Genomic DNA, 22503 nt, shown 5'->3' on the forward strand with positions numbered 1-22503 from the left:
ACTTCACGCGCCCTGAGAGCCGAACGAACAATAGCTTGGAAGGCCTATCTAAAATTTTCCTGTGAAAGAAATTTAAATAGTTTACATATTCACCCGATGTTGAAATAACTAATTATAAAAACATCCTCTTGTCTTAAAAATTAATCATTTTTAAATCCGAGATGTGATGCGCCGGCCGTTGTGCCGGAAGTGAAGTTTCTCTTGTTGGTCGACTGAAGACCGTGGTTGCGGCAATTTTGGAGTTTGTCTGGTTATCTCTTGATATGAAGTGACCAGATTCTCTCTTCATTTACCTCCGTCGACCCGGTGCACCCGCATGGAGCCGGTCAGGGCCGGCAAGACCGGCCGGTGCGTCGTCGCTTGATAAACATCTCCCTGACAGGGTACTGTACCGTCGACCCTTCCCTGAAACTTAATGCCACATGGGACGACAGGATGGCTCGTTCGTCGGATTGTCGAGGCTTTGGTTTGATGTGGACTGACCCGGTAATGTGTGTGGCAATGGAAGTATGTTCGCTTTGCTTCGTTCGGACTCATCGCACCTTCAGGAGCCGTGTCCGAGAAACGTTCACTAAGTTATCGGGATGTGGTAATCTCTGGCACCCTCATGGCCCGTCGTCTTTAACTCATTGTAAACTTGCATACGTCTTCTTGCCAAGTGCCTTCAGTTTCTTTAATCTGATATCGTTTCAAAATATAATTCATGACTTCGCCTCAGTGACGTGTCGTCGACGTTTTGTGCAAACAAGGTGAAGCTCCAAAGAAATCCGTACATGCATTGTGGCCGTTGCACCCCCCCACACGCGTGCCGAAGTTGAACCCCCACGCCAAAGTTGCACCCCCACCCACACGCGTGCCAAAGTTGCACCCCCCCCCCCATGCGTGCCGAAGTTGAACCCCCACGCGCCCGCGTCGCAAAGTTGCACCCCCCCCCCCCCACGCGCGCCGAAGTTGAACCCCCACGCACACGCGTGCCGAAGTTGAACCCCCACGCACGCGCGCCGAAGTTGAACCCCCACGCACACGCGCCGAAGTTGAACCCCCACGCACGCGCGCCGAAGTTGAACCCCCACGCACACGCGCCGAAGTTGAACCCCCACACACGCGTGCCGAAGTTGCACGCACGCCGAAGTTGCACCTCCGCACGCGCATTGAAGTTGAACCCCCACGCACGCGTGCCGAAGTTGCACCCACGCGCTTGCTGAAATTGCACCCCACGCGTGCGCGCTGAAGTTGAACCCCCACGCACACGCGCCGAAGTTGCACCCATGCTCGTGCCGAAGTTGCACCCCCGCACGCGCCGAAGTTGCACCCCTGCACGCGCCGAAGTTGAACCCCCACGCATGTGCGCCGAAGTTGCACCCCCGCACGCGCCGAAGTTGCACCCCCGCACGCGCCGAAGTTGCACCCCCGCACGCGCCGAAGTTGCACCCCCGCACGCGCCGAAGTTGCACCCCCGCGCCAAAGTTGAACCCCCACACGCGCGCCGAAGTTGAACCCCCACGCCAAAGTTGAACCCCCACCCACGCGCGTGCCGAAGTTGAACCCCCACCCACGTGCGCCGAAGTTGAACCCCCACCCACGCACGCCGAAGTTGCACCCCCACCCACATGCGTGCCAAAGTTGAACCCCCACGCACGCGCGCCGAAGTTGAACCCCCACGCACACGCGCCGAAGTTGAACCCCCACGCACGCGCGCCGAAGTTGAACCCCCACGCACACGCACCGAAGTTGAACCCCCACACACGCGTGCCGAAGTTGCACGCACGCCGCAGTTGCACCTCTGCACGCGCATTGAAGTTGAACCCCCACGCACGCGTGCCGAAGTTGCACCCACGCGCTTGCTGAAATTGCACCCCACGCGTGCGCGCTGAAGTTGAACCCCCACGCACACGCGCCGAAGTTGCACCCATGCACGCGCCGAAGTTGCACCCCCGCACGCGCCGAAGTTGCACCCCCGCACGCGCCGAAGTTGAACCCCCACGCACGTGCGCCGAAGTTGCACCCCCGCACGCGCCGAAGTTGCACCCCCGCACGTGCCGAAGTTGCACCCCCGCACGCGCCGAAGTTGCACCCCCGCACGCGCCGAAGTTGCACCCCCGCGCCAAAGTTGAACCCCGCGCCAAAGTTGCACCCCACCCACACGCGTGCCGAAGTTGAACCCCCACCCACGCACGCCGAAGTTGCACCCCCACCCACATGCGTGCCAAAGTTGAACCCCCACGCACGCGCGCCGAAGTTGAACCCCCACGCACACGCGCCGAAGTTGAACCCCCACGCACGCGCGCCGAAGTTGAACCCCCCCGCACACCCGCCGAAGTTGAACCCCCACACACGCGTGCCGAAGTTGCACGCACGCCCACCTCCGCACGCGCATTGAAGTTGAACCCCACGCACGCGTGCCGAAGTTGCACCCACGCGCTTGCTGAAATTGCACCCCACGCGTGCGCGCTGAAGTTGAACCCCCACGCACACGCGCATGTTGCACCCATGCTCGTGCCTGCACCCCGCACACTCCGAAGTTGCACCGCTGCACCCGCCGAAGTTGAACCCCGACGCATGTGCGCCGAAGTTGCCCCCCCGCACGCGCCGAAGTTGCACCCCCCCACGCGCCGAAGTTGCCCCCCCCCACGCGCCGAAGTTGCACCCCCGCACGCGCCGAAGTTGCACCCCCGCACGCGCCGAAGTTGCACCCCCGCGCCAAAGTTGAACCCCCACACGCACGCCGAAGTTGAACCCCCACCCACGCGCGTGCCGAAGTTGCACCCCCACCCACACGCGTGCCGAAGTTGAACCCCCACGCACGCGCGCCGAAGTTGAACCCCCACGCACACGCGCCAAAGTTGAACCCCCACACACGCGTGCCGAAGTTGCACCCCCGCACGTGCCGAAGTTGCACCCCCGCACGCGCCAAAGTTGCACCCCCGCGCGCGTGCCAAATATTCTGCGGTTGCCAAATGAGCGACTGACCTTCACCGTTGATGCGAGTCCCTTTAAGATTACCATTAGTCAAGATGCTCAACAGAATGACCCACAAGGTATTGGTGTCTGTCTGTCTCTGGCTTTGCGGGGTTTTTTTTCTTCATAAATGATTACACAATTGTTATTGTTAAACAGAATGTAGAATTCAATTGTAAAGATATATGTGCACACAAAATCATGTAATTTGAAACTAATTAAATAATCGAACTATTACAGAACATGGTTATCTGCACAAAAAGAGATAAGTACTTCATGAAGGATACCGTGGGATCTTTAACGTCCACCAACTAATGCTAGCAGGTAGGGTGCCTGTTTATCGGTCATCCGAGAGAAGGCACACACATTGATGAATCTCCCTTCCTGTGAAACACCAGGATGACAGTTTATAGCTCGGTCGGGAATCCAACCCAGGCTGGACGGCTTGGAGTCGAGCGTGCGTACCTATCAGCCATCCTGTCAGCCCCATTTTTGTTTATAGCTTGGTTCATTCTCTTTATTATAGATAGAGTTGTCATAATCAGTCAACTGGAATGACCGGTTCATCATGAAATGCCGTTTGATGGGGAATCCAAACATTTCTTGCTGTTCCAAGATAGTGAATGTGGGATGACCTTTAAATAGTGCAAATCTGAAATGATAATTCGCAATTGAGCAAATGTAGTTCACCTTCTGCAGTCTCTTCTTGAAGGACTTGACAAATGGTCAAGCTATCCTTTAGTATGTGATTAGAACCTAATATTCATTGCACAACGAGGCAAATACTTGCAATGCAACACCAGGTGAGTATGCAAATTTATAAGATGGGAAAGGCTTACTGTTGGCACAGTCTTCTACATGTCACGATTTATACTCAAAGTATATTTGTGCTTAGGGCCTCCAAGCAGTCAGAAAGAAACGGCAGCAAAACGATCTCTTCCATTCAGCACCAAGCTTGAAGACATCTTTCAGAGTTGTACTAAGATCACAATATTAGTTCAGTCCCGTGTAATACACTTTGTAATTGAATGATTTTATTCTTAAAACCGTCGATTTTGGATGGCAGTTCAGTTGAGCTCTGACATAGTACGAGGTGTCAAGATGTATTGTTAGTGCTTTGTTCATGTTGTTTTTCAGGACTTGCAGGAAAAGAGACTGGTAGCTTCAGTCATGGCAATCCTGCAGTTTCGTGCGTCTCGTTTCTGTTCCTGCTTCATCGCCTTGTTTGCTCTTCTGAAACGGCTACTATGCAGGTCACCCAAATAGGCGAAACTGTTTAAGCAGTATTAAGGCTGGAATGTTTAAATTGTATCTGATGCAACAGGCTGTGTTTTTAATTTAAAAAAAAATATATATATTTTTTAAAGAACTACAAAAATTGCCCTCACTTTAGAGTTTAGAACTACCTTTAATTATAACCCTCCCCATCAATTTGCAGGTTGCGATTTCATTCAGTCTCCTGTATGTCCTCCCCCTGTTCATTCATCCCCCCTTGTTGCGTGCATGTGTTGGCCCACTTAGTGCTTTCCTTTCTACCCTCTGTCACTTCACTCTTCCATGAGTTCAGATTTTGTATTCAAAATGTGAACACAAATCGAAGTTGGATATTGAGATGTTCATTCATCCCAGCCATTGATAATAACAGGAGAAATCTAAAACAGACTCATTATCATCAATATGAGGGCATAACAGCTCATTGTGAAGATCGACCATGGTAGCGAACAAACAAAATACTTGTTTCCGTTCAGCAAAGGGACAGCAACAACACAGCAATTCCATACTTTTTAAACGTCAATCAATTCTATATCTGGTTAAATGAATACGTCTTATAAACTAGAATGGAACTCTGTGGAATGCATACCTCCATCAGGCTGAACAGTTTACATTTTGTATCCCACTGATAGGCCGGATCTGGATTCGGACCTGAACCAAAGTCTAATCAGCTTGTTCTTGTCACCTACCCAACTCGTACACCAAGTTTTGTCATAACATGTCCAAAACTCTTTGAATCCATCTAACATTTTGAGATATCATGCTCCACATCGTTTTTGGTCCTATCTCTCAATGGTGAAGAATTCTCGAATCCGGATCTCCACCAAAATAAAATAAATTTGTCCTTGTCACACACCTAACCTGTCCACCAAGTTTCGTCCAAATCCGTTCACAATTTTTTGAGATATCCTGCTCACAGACAAACAGAGGTGTAAACATAACCTCCGTCCACCTTCAGTGGCAGAGGTAATGATGAAGATTGAAGTCAAAATGAAACTCACTGATGAATTAAGGGCCATCTTCCTCTGACTTGAGCAAATATGATGGAATTATGATGACTCTCCCCCCCCCCCCAATCCTGCTCCCCCAGCACCCAACTATATTTTACATATGTGACTCTTCTCTTCCCTCACAGCACTCTCCCTTCGACCCCCCCAATTCCCTTCCTTTTGTCAATTGAACTCTTTCCCCCCTACCCACTGTGCAAATGTAATGAGTATAGTCTCTTGTTAATAGATTGACCCATCACAGGTGGATAGATAGTTGATGAACACATTAACTTTTCTCTTTGAAAGTTTTTTTTTTTGTTTTGTCAATTCTCCTTTCAGTCAGCCCATCCATGATTTTCTTGTGCTTCCTATGCGCCACCACCACCTCCTGAAATCTGTACTTTAATTTTTGCTTTAATATTGGAGACATCCAAATTGGTGTGTGAATTTCACGCTCGAAAGAAATGTGGCTAGCAGTGCCGGTGAGTGGTACTCCTCCCAGCTGGTTGTGTTAATGTGCAGGAGTGGACGCAGTCGAAAACGCAGTGGAGAATCACTGCCACTACCCACGAGCATGCAGTACAGTGCAGCAACTCTTGGCCCTCACAATCAGGTAAGTGAAAGCTTGTTTTATTTTGGACACCACCTCCCTTTTGCCTGCTGTTATTCAGGCACACCTCTGCAACTATTTATCGTCATTTCTTATCTAGAATAGACAAAATATTGTTGATAATTATTCCCGCACTTTCGAAGAAAAGGGGAAATATTGTGATTGTGTCCGTCCGTCCGTCTGTCTTACCCTGTAACTCCTACACCGTTTGAAATAGGAACTTGAAACTTTGGGACATCGTAGACATATGTATGTGGAAGTGCACAACACTGTTGGATTTTTGATATGACCCCTCGGGGCCGGGCCAGAGGGGGTGGGGTCATGGGGGCTGATTTTTTTTTTTTTTAAGTGTATTTACCATTGTACATGGTAAATTATTTTATAAAGAACTTACTTATGGTGGCCCCCATGAGTGACAAACAGTCACAGGTTTTACTGTATTTATCTAATTGATTATGAATAATTATAATTAATATTATACACAGTTCATTCCTATGATTAAATTGATGCACAGTTCTATATTGCTGGACAGTGTTAAATTAATGTTTCATGAAATGTTGACATGCTTGCAATGACTTCTGATTTAGTAAACATAGTAAGTCTTTGGTCATAAAGCACATCAAATAGAAAAGAATAGTCAATCCATTTTGCAAGATAAAATTTCACATAGCGTTAATGGGACAAAGCAGTGCACGCGGGAATATGCAATGGTGTGCCATCGACAACGTAGTTCTAGTTTTAATTGGTAAGCTCATCTTTATCTCCTCTGCTATTAAAAAAAAAAAGCAGAGGAATATTTTAATTGGCTGTTTATATGTCTGTCCATCTGCTTATATGTCTGTCCATCCATCACGCGATCTCCTCCTAAATGGTTGTGAGGAAATTCACCAAACTTGGTAGTTATGATCACCACATGGCAAGAAGGTGCAAGAGCAGTATCATTTTGGGTCAAAAAAAACTGCAATTATGAACACATTTTTAACTAGAAGGGCATTCGGTAGAGCGCATACCTCAACCACATAATGCCTGATCCATGAGAACATATCGGGCCCAAAGCATGATTGAAACATCATGCTACATATCGTTTTTGGCCCTATCAATAAAGAATCACTTAAAAAATTAAATAAGTCTCGTATCCAGATCCGGATTCGGATCTTCACCAAAATTGAATCAATACTTCCTTGTCACACACCCAACGTGTCCACCAAGTTTCATCCGGATCTATTTACAATTTTTGAGATATCGTGCAGACAGACAGACAGACAGACAGACAGACAAAAACAAACAGAGGGGTCAAAACATAACCACCTTCACCTTCGGTGATGGAGGTAAACATTTTAAAATGAAACTTTGTATTTGAAATAACTTTTTGAATTTGATCCCTGGACCCTGGTCCATGCCCCAAGGGGTGTCACAAGGGTTAAAATAGAAGATTTATTTTTAACTCAAAATTTGAAATTGGGTCATTCCTGATGGAACCCTTTTGCCATCTTTCAACTTTGCTTTAGGTGGGAAGCGTGGGGATTTGTGACATTGCGCCATTTTTCGCTCTAGTTTTATTTTGTAGATATTTTGATTAATGAATACAGGGTCGTGGCGGGAGGGTGGGTGGTTAAGGGAGGATTTAAAAGGTTGTCTTCCCAAACCATTATGGAATGATCCTGCATCAGTAACACTCAGCACCCTTTCCTGATGCCATTGGAATAGTTGTCACCCTTTTGTTTCAGGCGTTTTAAAAAGACTGCAATGGTTTCACTCTCCCCCTCATATTTTGATTGCAACAAAACATTGGCCAGTAATATTCTTTTGTCCAACTCCAAAGGGAACATTTTTTTATTCATTTACCAGTATTTATAGATTTATGTGCTATTTATATATTTGGAGGGTGGTGCTGTCTCTCGCCCTTGTTTAGTCATATTGGTCTCTCTTCTGACAACGGTTTGGTCAGCTTGAGAAGTTTTTTGCCAAGATAATTATGAGACAGGAAATTAGAGATTCCGCATTAAAATTCCCAGGTTCTGGGAGATATATTCTGTAACATAGGGTTTCCCCATACATGTGAAAGTAGGTGTCTGCTTTTCTGAGTGCGTCGAGGTCCAAACTGTCCTGTACATTCTGATTGGCGAGAGCCATCCAATAGGCGAACCGTAATTATGAGAGAATGAATGCAGCACGTGATCAGCAAAATGGGAAATCCCATTGTCATTTTCACATGAAGATTCAAGGATCGGTACGATAAATCACGAGAAAATTTTTACAGAAGAGAGAGGTTGCAAAATATTATGAACATGAGATCAGCTTATCGCCAGGAGACGATGTCACATTCAAGGTCCGAAATTGCTCGTCGACGCAGCATTTCTCTCTGGCCAAGCAGTGCACCTCAGACCACAGACTCTAATAGCAAGCCTCGGCAGGCTGGTCAAGCTCATTGTCCGACATGCGTTGCAAGGCCTGAGAGTGCCTGCATCCATGGAGGTACGTTCCTTAAATATGTATCGCCTACACGATAAGCTCACGTCTCGTCTTTTAATCCTTTCGAACCTCGCTCTTCTCTTGTGGCACCTTCATGCTTTTAAAAGGTGTCAAAGAAAATTAGGATTGCCGTTGGCCAAAAATTGGCTTCCACCCTGTCGGTTTTCACTCAATGGCACTGAGTCAGTGCTACTGAGAAAAACTGCCCACATCCATTAAAATCATCCATGGAATTAAAAAATGAGCTTTTCACTCAGCTCAGATAAACGGTTTACAATCTGGGTTGAGTTTTGCATGGAAACAAGGTATTGGGTAATGTGTAAGGTAAAGTGTCGACCAAAATTGGATGTGACCCAAAGGCTCCTTTTCAATGGATTCTAAAACTTTGGTATGGAGTCATTCCACTGCTATTCCCAGATCAACTGTTATTGATCTCTCACCCCCAGAAATCTCGTAATCCTTTTGCTGACCTCGAAAGGAAGACAGGCTGTCAGCCCGTTTGGTGTTATTTTGGCACAGCTGGGATTTAAACTTAGGACCCCAAGATCCTCAAATTTATACCTGCATTGAGCATTTTATTCCATATTTTACATCCTTATCCAACATCATCATCATCTATTGTGTCCATCTTGCCTTCCCCCACCATTGCTGTTCTGGCCTTTCACCTGTAACTCCCATATGCAGCGAATGTTAAATGCAAGAGCAGGCAAAAATCAATCCCTCTGCCAACTACTCTTTAAATGTTCCATTGTGCCATCACCTTGCAACTAGATAACCTTTCCCCACAGGTGGCTAAGCTAATGGTTGTGTAAACCTCAGGATGATATGCACTTTCACGAGTCATGGGCCTCTGGCATCACAACAGCTGATCTGTATTTAAAAGGTCGTGGCTTGTTTGCAGTGAGCTCGCAAACATGGGATTACACTCGTTTTTGTTTTTATTGGCCCCTCACCCATATCCTAAGCTATGTGCCTCATCTGTCAAGCCACCATCAGGTATATAGCAATGCATGTATTGGATGCAGGATAAAACCTCATTTTCAGCATTTGAGCTTCCTGTTCAGTGATTATTTTTCCTCAAAATAAGTTTTGAGCATTTCCTTTCAAATGGAAAAAAAACAAATAAACAAGCTTTACCATTGTTTGATTCAAAAATTTTTTTACTACAACTTGTCTATTTCCCATTTGAGTATCGAGTGCTGTCCCGAACCTTTTACATTGTCGAAAGCTCACGAGCGGATCAATTTGAATGTACATTGCATCACGACAACGACATTAGGAGACATCGATGTACCTTTTACATAAAACTTATGAAGACATTATGATACATTGGCCAAACCGAAAGAGTATCTGGTATTTTAACCTGGGGTCACAACATTGTGAGCCAAGTGCTCAGATGGGAGCACAAAGAGGCCAACATGAACTCAGAGTTTGTAAAAGTCATTGAAGCAGTTGCTTACAGAATAATGTTCAGCATTTTTTTTTTCTTTTTAAATCGAAGCAAGGTCACATGACATTCTTATCATTTAACGTTATCAATAACGAGCCAAAAGAAAGGTAATTAAGTTTTTATTTTCTCCTTTTGAGCAAGTTGGTGTAACTTCTTTATGATGACGCATACATTCTTCACATTATCCATTGCTTCCAGCCAGACCTACAGAGCTGGGACTCTTGGGAGGAAGATGGGCCTACGAGTGTGCGAGTAGAAGGGGATAGGTCTGCAGTGAACAACTCGACACTTGCACCAGTCCTCGAGCCTGAAGTGGACTATTTCAGTGGTATGGCGCCCACAATCCACAAAACGCAGAAGGTATGACGCTCACACCGTCTTCATTTTGTTTGTGTGTGGACGTGTCCACTGATGATTGCACATATGCCATTGTAGCTGTGTACATTTTTACAACTACAATTATAGTTCATATCTGACTTGTGGAGAATATCGATATTGATGACTGAGAATATTTAAATGAAATAATCATTTCTGGGATTACTTGCCAGCGCTGCCTGTTTTTTCTGTTTATTAGAGAACCGCTATACCACTGAAATAGTTGATTCCTTTATAATGCTTTCATTCCTTGTAATCACATTACATCTTCTTATTTGTGATAAGAAAGCAGGGTAATGACTGTGTGATGTTTACCATTGCTGTTCAGTGTTCAGTTATAGTTGGTGATGATTGTCAGTCAGTTATTAGTCCCCTACCGGTTTCACCGGAGGGTACTATAGGTTTGCTCTCCGTCTGTCCGTCCGTCCGTCCATCCCACCTGTGGTTTTTCTGACTCCCCCCCCATATCCTTTAACATATTCAACTGAAACTTGGTACATGGCTTTATTGTGATAATATATAGAAAAATTCCGATTTTCAGGGTGTTTTGTCAATTTTTCACCCAGTTATGTCCTTTTTAAAATTAGAAAATATCACATTTTATACATGGGTCAATGTTCAGCTGCTGTGACTCCACCCACTGCTTTACATCCATTGGCTGGACAGGTGGTCTGACGCCACCCCAATAAAATCAAGTACCAGCATTGCATGAAGAAGCACAGATTGGCAGGCCTCGGGCCTTAGGCCTGGGAATTAGTCCATGGCCCAGTGCAATTGAAAAGAAGGGCACTCGGTGGAGCACAAACCTCTGCCAGGCTGATTAGTTTATGTTTTGTATCCCACTGATCTGAAATTGAATCAGCTTGTTCTTGTCACCTAACCAACTCATCCACCAAGTTTCGTCTGACCAGTGATAGCCAAGGATTCTTCGAAGAGACCTGGTACCACAGTAATTAAATCTCAGTCTCAGATCCCTGGTATGGTCAGAGTCGAAGTCTCACATCCATAGAGCAAGATTGGAAGCATCAAGGACCTGAATACTGAGACTTTCGTCCTCGGGCACAGGTACCGGCAGCACCACACCACATGATCCAGTGAATCCATGACTCCCCAGTCCCGACCCAGAAGTCTGTTGACCTCTGGCTCACAGCCAGCAGAGACATGAATATCACTGCCAAGGTAAGTGAATCTCTCCATGACCTCAACATCCTCACCACAAACAGGTATAGACAGGACAGCAGCAACCAAGATGTCACTGAAAGCCTGGATCTTAGTTTTGACCCAGGAAACCCGTAAACCCAGCGGCTCCGACTCCTCATTCAGCACCTCGAGGGCCCCCAAAAGGATATACCGAATCTCCACAAAGATGACTGCATCATGCAAAATCAAGGTCAGAGATCTTGACATTATCAAAAGATTTCCCGCTTTTGTTCTTCCATCATACGACCCATCACTTCAGCATAGATAAATACAAATATTAATTAAACGTTTCGCTTTTCATAGTTTCTTCAAACATCTCATGCATTGTATGGTAAAGCCACTTGGCGTGTTCTTCAACTTGCAATTGCGATACCGTGCTTCCACACTGGAGGTAGGAAGGCAAAATATATTATATAATCACAATGAGAAAAATATATTTTCAGTTCTGAAGTAAAGAATCGCCACATCACGGCACGAAAGCCGAGATGTACGCATGCTCACTGTGTAGCCTGGATTCGAATCCAAACCCAGTTCAAAACTGTCCTCCTGGTGTTTCACAGGCCGGTGATTCATCACTGTGTGTGTCGTCTCTCAGATGGACGATAAACGGGGCGTCATATCTGCCAGAATCCCTCACCCCTCTCCCTCCCACTCCTATTCCTCTTTCAGACCCCTCTCCTCTCCTCTCCCCCCCCCTCACACTCCTCTCTCCACTCCTCTATCTCTCACTCCCAACCCTCCCCCTAATCCCCCACCTTCACCCCTTGTTGAGGGGACTGTAGCATGTACAAATCTGATTCGGAGCTGACCGGTGCGGTGCAAAGGTCGCTGCATGTACAAGCCATTGGTTTTGAATGCTCCCACCCCAGGTCTCAAAGTGTCTGTGTCTGTGTCTGTGTTGTTGATTGGTATCTTCATATGTGGGTTTCAGAATGTGGAATGGAGTCCTCCCAGGTCAGGCTCAAATTAATTATCCACCTTCATTTCAGTAAGGGGTCACGATTCATGGACCAACCTGTGAAGTTTTCTGTTTTCTAAGTTTTGTTCCGAGGGTTCTCTTCAGAATCGTCATTGAGCCCTGGACAGCTTCCAACTGTAGTTTCTTTGTTATAATATTTAGAAGGATGGTTTTTAGCTCATCTGTAAAGTCGTTCCGGGGAGCTTATGGAATGGCACATCGTCCGTCTGTCCGTCCGTCCACAAATATTCGCAACTTCTCAGAAACTACACATACGATTTCAATGAAATTTGACCACAACCTTCATCACCTGTGATGGCATTTAAAAAAAAGACGGGGTCTGAAGGGGTCTGCAGAGGGAGTTTACGGGGAGCAGGGGGGGTTGCCACCCCAAAGAGGTATTTGCTTTCTTCTCCGAAACGATACACACAATTCCGATGAAACTTCACGACAACCTTCATCACCCATGACATACCACAGTTTGTTAATAACATGAGAAAAATCGGGCTCTAGGAGGGTGGCAAGGGGGGGGGGTTGCCCCTCTCCCCCCCCCAAATATGCATTTGCTTTTGTTTCTGAAACCACACACACAGTTTTGATGAAACTTAACCACAACCCTCACCACCCGTGATGTACCAAGGTTTGTTCACGGCAATAAAAATATTCATTTGCTTTTCCATTATATATTTTGTGGGTTATCCATGCTTACCAGTGTTTGCATGATTATCTTATCCAGCCACTACCAGCTGAGCGCCCAGCGGTACTGCCCCTATGTTTAATATCTCTGTGAGGTTCTTTGTCGTCATTCCTGGAGGTCCAGCTATCACTGGTACAACTTTGGCATTCTTCAGCTTCCAGGATCTTCTCACTTCATCTCACTTGGTGTTTGGTCATTTTCTTGATTTCTGCATAATTTAGTCCAAAATCACTGCTATTAACACTTCAACAAGCAATGCCTTCTTCTCTTTTTTTGTACTTAAGTATGATATCTGGTCGTAATGCTTTGTTTTTGATGTTCACGCTCAATGGGATCATGAGCTCGTACATCAGTGGTCGGCACTTCCATGTGTTCAGTGATTACTTTTGGTTCATGTTCCCACAAATTTTCTGGAACTGAAATATCAAAGTTTTTTTGGGGATGTGCCAGCAGATTTCTTCACACACTCTGTTGTGTCGTTGTGTGTACAGCTGTTGACACGAGTATTTTTTGCGTTTGTGTTTGTTCATTAAGCATAACATGTCACCTTCTTTGCTAACCCCACCTCCACCTCTCTCTGTCTCTCTCTCTGTCTCTCTCTCTGTGTCTCTCTCTCTGTGTCTCTCTCTCTGTCTCTCTCTCTCTGTCTCTCTCTCTCTGTCTCTCTCTCTCTGTCTCTGTCTCTCTCTCTCTCTCTCTCTCTCTCTCTCTCTCTCTCTCTCTCTCTCTCTCTCTCTCTGTCTGTCTCTCTGTCTCTCTCTCTCTCTCTCTCTCTCTGTCTCTCTCTCTCTGTCTCTCTCTCTGTCTCTCTCTCTCTCTCTCTCTCTCTCTCTCTCTCTCTCTCTCTCTCTCTCTCTCTCTCTCTCTCTCTCTCTCTCTCTCTCTCTGTCTCTGTCTCTGTCTCTCTGTCTCTCTGTCTCTGTCTCTCTGTCTCTGTCTCTCTGTCTCTGTCTCTCTGTCTCTCTGTCTCTCTGTCTCTCTGTCTCTCTCTCCCTCTCTCCCTCATCACACCCTCCCTCCCGTAGTGTATAGCAACGTTTGGTAAGGCATAGTTCTCCCCCCCCACCCTTTCCTTGCTCTTCCTAACTTCCCCTCCCTCCTGCCTTCTCTCTCTCTCTCTCTCCTCTCTTCCTCACCTTCCTCCTCTCTCTCTCTCTCTCTCTCTCTCTCTCTCTCTCTCTCTCTCTCTCTCTCTCTCCCCCCCCCCCCCTCCCTCCCCCCACTTAATACCCATACCCCGGTCAGCAAAGTGACAGGTTGTATTTTCTAGTTAAAAATAAAATCCTCAAGCTGATTTAGTCAAACCTCTGACCTATTCTAAACTGAGATGTCTAGAGAAGGGAAAATACAGAAATACCTTATCCTCTTGGGAAATGTTAAAAAAATTAAATATCATGAGCTGGGAAATAAAAAAAGGTGTGCTGACTTCAAAGCCAACTTTTTTTGATTTCTTAAAATAAAAAAAAATCTTGATGCCTTTTACATTCTCCTTTCCACAGATCCTGGTCAAGAAAAAGCTAGAAGCTCCAGGAAAAGATGTCGATGGTCACAGTCTTGGAGGGAATGATCTTTGCGACACGCACTTTTCCAGCAGGCTCACAGTGGCTCATGACCTGGGTTTTACACCCCCCTCGGTAACTGTTAATATCAACATGTCTATCCTTCTTCCCAGAACGCTTTTCCTTGGATTCCCACAGAGGTTATTTCTCTGCTGAGCATCTTCTCCCTTTTTACTCGCCTTCAATATCCACACTGCCATTGTTTTCTTGTTGGTGAGTTAAAAGGAGCCTGTAGTCTGTGAACCTGTAGCGGTGAATGTTGCTGCCCTCAGGCAGAGCTAGGTGAGCTGCAGGCTTGGCATGACCAAAGCGGAGCTTGGGATGAACAGAATGATTTGAGCTGGGAGACCAACGAAGTGTTAAGGTATGTACAATGCATTTCCAAATATTTTGGGACGTAAGGAAATGTGTGAGGTTGATTCACAAGTTTTTACCATTTGTTTTTAGGTTATTGCTCCATCCGCCTTTCGTAATGAGCACAGCTTGGACACTGTTAAACATACCTTAACATACACAAACACTTTGTGCCAAATGTTTGGAAGCTATCACATGTAATACCTCACCATTTCTTCTCAGAGCAAGCACTACTTGAGTGGCGGATTATGTTCTGTTGACTGGCCGTCAAAGGGGCGTTTTAAGACTTCCCCGAGTGATTAATTTGGGTACAAGTCCGGACTCTGGACTAGTCATTTCCGGGCTCGCTAACAAACACAAAAATATTTATTATATAAAAATTTGTGGGGATGCACAATCTGAGGAATGGCAGATGATCCCATCTCCAGTCAATCAAAAACTGTTGGTTCAAGTACATTGGTCCATGCTGGGATTATGGTATGAGGAGGCACTACATGAGTGGAGATGGACTGCTTTGTTTAATGAAAAAACACTTGGCACTCGTTTTACTGAAACCTGAAAGTGCGGCCGCAGAAACATTGAGATTTGAGGGGAAATCAATCGTTATCACCATTTCTACATTCTTGTCTTCCAAAGCCTTTCTCGCTACCTTGCTATTTTTCACGAACATAATCATCTGCATCCGAGCAGTGTGGTGATACGTCCATGTGTAATTGGTCTTACAGGCAGCAGCGGCAAGTGGAAAGGGAACGCCGTGCTGCGGAGCAGCTTCGCAAGAAGCAGGAGAGAGAGCAGCATAGACAGCAGCGGAGAGATTCCGCACGCATAGCTGTGAAGCTGCCGTGATCAGCAGCTGCCCTTATGCGTTGCTATTTGCTGGGATTGTGCGACCACCATGACCCTTAAGGTGCAAACAGACTGTGCTTGGGGTTCAGGCCTGTACATTGTAGCTGGCTAGCTGCAGAGCACTAACAATAATAGGAAATGCCATCACGGTAAACATAAGTTTAATGTACAATCTGATTGCAGTGACCAAGCTTTCTATGAAGGAAAGATGATTTATTTGCATGAGACAAGAAACTCCTTTGCCCAGCTGCATAAACCAACCTGATCGCCATCTGAAACTTTAGTCTTGTCGTTTTTCTGATGCACTCCTTCGTTTACTTTGGCATCACATCTTCCAGACTGCAGCAAACACAACTCTTGTGTAAGATATCAGCTGTTCTAGTACGAGCATGAAGCGAGGACTCTGTATCCGATGATAACATTATCAAGTTACTGAGAGCTCGGAGAGTTAAGAACGACCACAAAGCAAAGTGGAGAAACGGTGTATGTTGAGATATCTGGCAGCAGCCCTCTTATTTTTGGACAGGCTTGTTTGTTTGGCAGAGTGTATGAATACAAGGGTTCATCACTATCACCATAACAGGGTGTAGCCATCTCTCATAGACATCTTCGAATCCTTTGTTGCATTGTCTGTATTCGTCCTTTCAACAAATTGGGTCAATTTCTGGTCTCCCTATCCACATTTGTCTTTACCTACATTTTGAAGATTTTTTTTTTTAATATCACGACTATTCCCTTTATGTTCCTCCATCTTGTGACTAGTTTTTGTGGGGAAAACAGGTAATGTTCGAAATAACTTCTTACTTAAAAAAAAAGTTTAATGAATGAGGCCTCTTCATGGTTAACATCGACTAATTCCAGAAATGTAAAAGTACAGAAAAGTTCAAAAAAGAATCTATAAGTTTTTTTTTGTTTTTTTTTTTGTTACCTCCACCACCGAAGGTTATGTTTTCACTCCTGTCTGTCTGTCTGTGAGCAGAATATCTCAAAACGTTATGGATGGATCCAGATGAGGATACTCTAATTTTTTAAACTGATTCTTCACCATTGAGAGGTAGCGACAAAAACTATATGTAGCACGATATCTCAGAAAGTCGTGGTCGGATTTGGACGAAACTTTATGGATGAGTTTGGTCAGTGACAAGCCGATTAAAGTTTGGGGCCTCCTTCTGCCCATCCCCATCTCCATGAGATGCCGATCAACCTGCTGCAACCACGAGGCACGTGGTCGGCCCATTGGCCTCCTCCACTCATGAGGCTCCCTCGCTGAGATATACTGGTGAGCAGGATCAGCGTCAGGAAAATGAACCACATGTCCATACAGTCGCAGCTGACGCTTACGGACTATGCAGGTAACAAATCTCATTTGAGGCTCTCTCTCAGCAACCGATCATTGGACACAAAGTCTGACCAGCGATAACCAAGGATATCGCTCAGGTAGATATAAAACGTAAACTGTTAAGCTTGGCGGAGGTATGTGCTTTACCTGGTGCCATTATATTTGTTTTTCCATGTGGCATCATGAGATATGATTGGTTAGCAAAAGTGAATGTAATATGTTGCAGGTCTTGATTTTATAGGAGTCTATTTTATAAAGGCTGTTCAAGGATTTCCCTGCTACACATACCCCATTGATGTGGTCATGCCTTGACACCATCTGCAGAGAGATCTTTCATTTCCTAATGTGCTTTCACATCATTGCTAAATATTTAATGCCATCCAGATGCTCTTCGAGTCATGCAAAGATTGCAAGGTAGACAAGTCTGGACTGCTTTTCTTTCTACCAGCCCCGATTATTCTCATCTTCTTGTGGGGTTGCCCAGGGAAAGGGATTTGCCCAAGTCTTTCATGAACTAGCTGGCCAAGCCTGATGTTCAACTGATGGTGATTTGGGCAGAAATTTTGTGATTTGGTCAAGGTACTGATGATAGCTTACCTCCTCGTCACAAAAAATTCCAGGGGATCTGTAATGTCCAACTAATGCTAGCAGATGGGACACCCAGCTTAATATCCATCTGAGGGTCAGTACACTTCAACACCCTGCCTGCGAAATGCCAATCTAAGTTTATAGTCAGGCTGGGAATGGAACACAGAAGAGCCAACACAAGGGTCAGTGAGTGCTGTGTGTTGACTGCCTCTCCACGCTCAAGAAATTCCAAGTTAATTGAACTGCTTAGCTTCCAGAACTATGTTGTCATAATCTTTCCTGGTGATGGCTGAACCCTGATTTTTTTTTTGATTTTTGATTTTTTTTTTTGGTGGTGTGTAACAAACAATGTCACTGTTTCATTCTGTTCAAGTCTGGAGTGAATAGATCCAGGTCCCATCATGTGACGATCTTATTCAATAAATCATCTCCTTCCCTCTGGCAGCATTCCAGGAGTTCCGTGACGATGAGTTTCCTGTTAATCAACAGTGGGATCATTTGATAACTACAATGCAACAACTTTCATGAATTTCCCATAAGAAGGATCATCTCCACACTTCTAACATTGACATCCAATTCTTCTGCAAATTCCAACAAGAAAAAGAGCAATCAGAGATTGCAGACCCTCGCCATGACTTGTTTTGTGTGGTGTTTGTGTACTGGTGTGTTATGTAATTAATTAGAGACATAACTAGAACTGCCATTTTATATCTGCTGGCAGTGACGACCGGGTTATTAAGACATTCCGCTTTGATCAGACACTTGACCCTGACCCATGACGTTTATTCTTATTCAATTGAATTAAGAATGGTATTTAAATATATTCAATTCAGACCAAATCGGAACAGTCCTGCATTGGAGTTATCAGAAGGAACCCAAAAAAGCAAAGATGGAGTCATCAGGAGCAACATGGATAGGATTTGGATTTCAGCTGTTACTCCTCTACCCTCAAACCCATCCATGTGCAGCCAAGTGAGCCTTATTCGAAAAAAAATAAATAATTCTGGCTGCCAGACCATGTGTCTGATCAGGTTGAAATTTGAAACATATATTCCCCATCACTATTAGATTATAATTATGATGTTTCACGTCGATCGATGAAGCACTTCAAGCGGAAGATTTTATTTTTTTTTTTTAAAGTTTTTCACTTAATCCAATATGACTGAGGCCATGTGACATATCAATTATCCGGCAATACCTTGGTATCCCAAAGGCTTGGGGAACATGAGTGACATTCCCCCTTGATCTGCCCAGCCATTCTGAAGAAGATTTTTATAGGTTATAGGGTAAATCCAATATGGCTGCCAAACCATGTGACTGACATGTTGGCATATGTGTGAACGTTTTGTTCCTCATGGATAGTCGGTCATATGTGTGAAGTTTTGTCTTAATCTGTTCCGCTGTTTCAGAGAAGATTTTTAAAGTTTATCTTTATTTATTTTTCTTTAACAATATGACTGCCTAGCCTTGTGATCATGGATGTCATAAATTATTTTTTTCTGTTCCACTTTATCCCCAGATGACCCTCAAAAAATTTCATACTGATCGGATGTAGCATTCTTTGTATGCTATTATGACGTCATAACGAAGGCACCTGTGACATAAAAAAATCGCATTCCCCCTGTGGAGTTGTTGCCATGTGGCAAGTTTCAATTTTTTCCTTGGTGTGATTTTGGAGATACGGAGGTCCAAAGTTTTTATCCCCCGCCGCGTGGCGGAAGGGGGATATTGTTCCTTTTTTCCAACATGGCTGCCACACCACATGACCTATGACATCATAATTATCATTAAAACATTCTACAGGAGTGAGTAGTCGCTCCGATGGTGAAAGTTTTGTCTCGATCCGACAAGTGGTTGCAGAGAAAAACACTCATGTTCTGTATAGACAATCGGACAGACAAACGGAACCAAACGCAGTACCCTCTCATCTGGCGAGGGTAAATATAGTAATCGAGCGATTATCGATACATTTATCCGTTCAGCACAACACATTTACTCGAGCGACAATAGGAGTTGGTTGCATGTGAATGCCCACGGCCTTTTTTTGTTTTTAAAACGCCACCATTTGAGCACACAGCTACGTGTAAGCCGTGCATTGCCAAGTCGTGTCGACAGTGCTGTTAATTCTTCTCGCTGGTTGATGTTCTTCACAAGGAATGGAATGCTATACTTCCACAGCACACGACTATTGGCCACCATCTTGCTTCTACACAGGATGCTTTGACAAGCCTGGTCACTTCCTGTATAATTTCCTCGATGTAATCTATGATTGTACAAAATGTCAGTTCAACTTGGGGAGGGGAGTTGTATTCTTGGTCCATCCATCCGGAGCCTCGACTCGAAAACGATTTGATGCATTTCTTTCATATTCGGCACTTGCATGAAATAATATCTGGTCATGAGGCCCATCAAATGATTTTGGGATTGGAGCCAATTTGAAATTTTGGGAATTGAAAGAAAGGGGTCTCACAGGAGAGAATAAAGCCTGGTGTTGGCTTAGTGGTTAGGGTGGTGGCTTGGGATCCTAGGGTCCTGAGTTCAAGCCCCGTTGACCGCTGAATTAAAATACACCAGGAGGTTGACTCAGCCTGTCATCCTTCCGAGGTCAGCAAAATGAGCACCAGTGTACTGGTAACGGGGACACTGCATCAGCGGCATAGCTGCGTCCCAACCAATGATGCAACCAGCAGCCACAGGCTGCAGAGAGAGAGAGAGAGAGGAAGAGAGAGAGGGAGGGAGGTGAGAGAGAGGGAGAGAGGGAAAGAGAGGGGAAGAGAGAGAGAGGAAGAGAGAGAGAGAGAGAGAGAGAGAGAGAGAGAGAGAGAGAGACAGAGACAGAGACAGAGACAGAGACAGAGACAGAGACAGAGACAGAGACAGAGACAGAGACAGAGACAGAGACAGAGACAGAGACAGAGACAGAGACAGAGACAGAGACAGAGACAGAGACAGAGAGAGAGAGAAAAAAAGAAATAGTACCGGGTTGTATGTCCTTTTGGAAATCTTTATTTATTATTGTTTTATTTGTTCTACAATAAACGTTGAACAGCCCTCGTAAAATACTTCTATAAAGTCGAGACTTGCATTATATTACATTGTCCTTTGTTGTCCAATCATACCTCTTGGTACCACGTGTTGTCCTACACACTGTGCTCTACCATCGTATACCATGCAGCAAACACGCTTTTGCATGCTTTGACATCACAATACACCACAGTGTACCGTACCATTTCCGACACTTCAATTACACTGACTGTTGCTCTCATCAACTTTCCTGTTGGATTGTCATAGCTCTTGAGTACACACATATAAAATGTCATAGCTCTTGAGTACACACATACACCTTCTCCCTTGGTCGTATAATGCATCGCATTATTTCAGGTACGCTGTGGAAATGAGAACCTTTCACCGTTTAGTCAAAGCTATTGTAACCGGGCCACAGAAACACCGGAACGAAAATAATCGTGTAAATGTCAAAGCATTGGATTGAGAAATGTGAATAGAAGGCCGTGTGAGCAAGAATGGTTGAGCACGAATATTTTGAATGTTTTGTTTTCCTTATTTGATTTTGATGTACAACACTTCGTTGTTGTGTTTTTTAGGGGTTTTTTTGTCCTTTTATTTCCTCAATCACATAATTACTCAAAAGTTGGGGTTTATATTGTAATTTTGTGTGAGGGATAGATAAAGTTTTGGAAAGATAGCCAATATAGATTAAGATTCACTCTGAGAAGATCACAACAGTGATCCAAAGTAAGGCTCATGGAGCAACTTGTACATATTATCAGATGCAGGACAAAGGCATCAGGAGATGTCTGCGTGTGCTTGCATGAATTGAAGGACATTAGTAAACGATGGACAAAATATTGACAGGGTTCGAACTTGGGATTACCAGAATCAGGAGCCGTGGATTTAGATGGGAATGCTAAACAGGCCAACTGTTGTCCGGGATTCTTAATGAACCCACAACAGGATGTGTGTACTTGGCCCAGCTCAGCTACTGCATCTTGAAAAGACAGTCCTTCATTACCCAATGATGACATATTTGTGGAGGTCTTGATAGACATTTCTGCTGCACCCAAAGCATCATCGTCAGCACTTCCTCCTGCAGCTCCTTTACTCCATTCTCTCATTGTTAAGAGTTAGAGTATGATCACAACACCTCATTGCAATATTCGTCCGGCCCACAAAATACAGGAGTCATTCAGCAAAGTTCAGTTTTTAGGCTTTCCTCGAGTAAATTGGGATTCATTGCCAGATTCTTGCACAATTTGGTCGTTTTCTTTGCCATCCGATCTTCAAACCACTCACCTCCCATGATGCCCGATTTATAACAAAGAACTTGGGCATCATGTGTTTGACCTGCTGCCCTTCCAACTGTGTTGGGAGATTCTGTCAATTCTTCCTCTGCCTTTGTCGTCATTTATGGCTCCATGTGATTCCACCTTTTAAATGGTGAACTTCATTGTGCCGTCTTCAGAATTTTAATCACTGCATTGGCAATCTTATCATAAACTCACTTTCCCCTCCAAACCTCAAACGTTATCCACTGTATGTTGCCTTTTCAAAAGGTTTGTTATTCATGTTCCCTGAACATTTTGAAGAGCCAATCATAGTTTGTTTTGGGGGTTATTTGGACCACTCGTATTTCAGATCATATTGTGTAAGTAAATCGACTTTCAAGTAAACGCACCATGATTTGCTCCTTACGAGTGCATCAGTGTAATTGGCTGCCAGTTGTTGGTGCCATGTGAATTGATGTACACGTATCTGACCGCTGTTGTCTGGGTTGTAGTAAATCTTTGTCCCTCTTGAGCAGTGACGTTATAAAGGTGG

At 44.8% G+C, this 22503-nt stretch overlaps 1 protein-coding gene across 4 annotated transcripts; it reads left to right on the forward strand.

The window, feature by feature from the left end:
• Nucleotides 1-145: 145 nt before the first annotated feature.
• Nucleotides 146-16018, forward strand: EBAG9 (estrogen receptor binding site associated antigen 9). Of its 4 annotated transcripts, XM_085846574.1 has the most exons (8): nucleotides 157-383; nucleotides 3854-3934; nucleotides 4096-4211; nucleotides 5742-5832; nucleotides 9950-10111; nucleotides 14481-14615; nucleotides 14813-14904; nucleotides 15620-16018. In XM_085846574.1, exons 3-8 carry the CDS (start codon nucleotides 4129-4131, stop codon nucleotides 15738-15740), a joined length of 684 nt encoding a protein of 227 aa, XP_085702700.1. In that variant the 5' UTR covers nucleotides 157-383; nucleotides 3854-3934; nucleotides 4096-4128; the 3' UTR covers nucleotides 15741-16018. The 4 variants fall into 4 exon arrangements, with proteins under 4 accessions (XP_085702699.1, XP_085702700.1, XP_085702698.1 ...); XM_085846573.1 differs by lacking the exon at nucleotides 3854-3934 and having other exon boundaries at nucleotides 146-383; XM_085846572.1 differs by lacking the exons at nucleotides 157-383; nucleotides 3854-3934 and adding an exon at nucleotides 468-486.
• The last annotated feature ends 6485 nt before the right edge of the window (nucleotides 16019-22503 follow it).

This window comes from Eptatretus burgeri, chromosome 11, assembly GCF_056783735.1.
Source record: "Eptatretus burgeri isolate ZD-2024b chromosome 11, Ebu_testis_v1, whole genome shotgun sequence".
NCBI classification, from domain to species: Eukaryota; Metazoa; Chordata; class Myxini; order Myxiniformes; family Myxinidae; genus Eptatretus; species Eptatretus burgeri.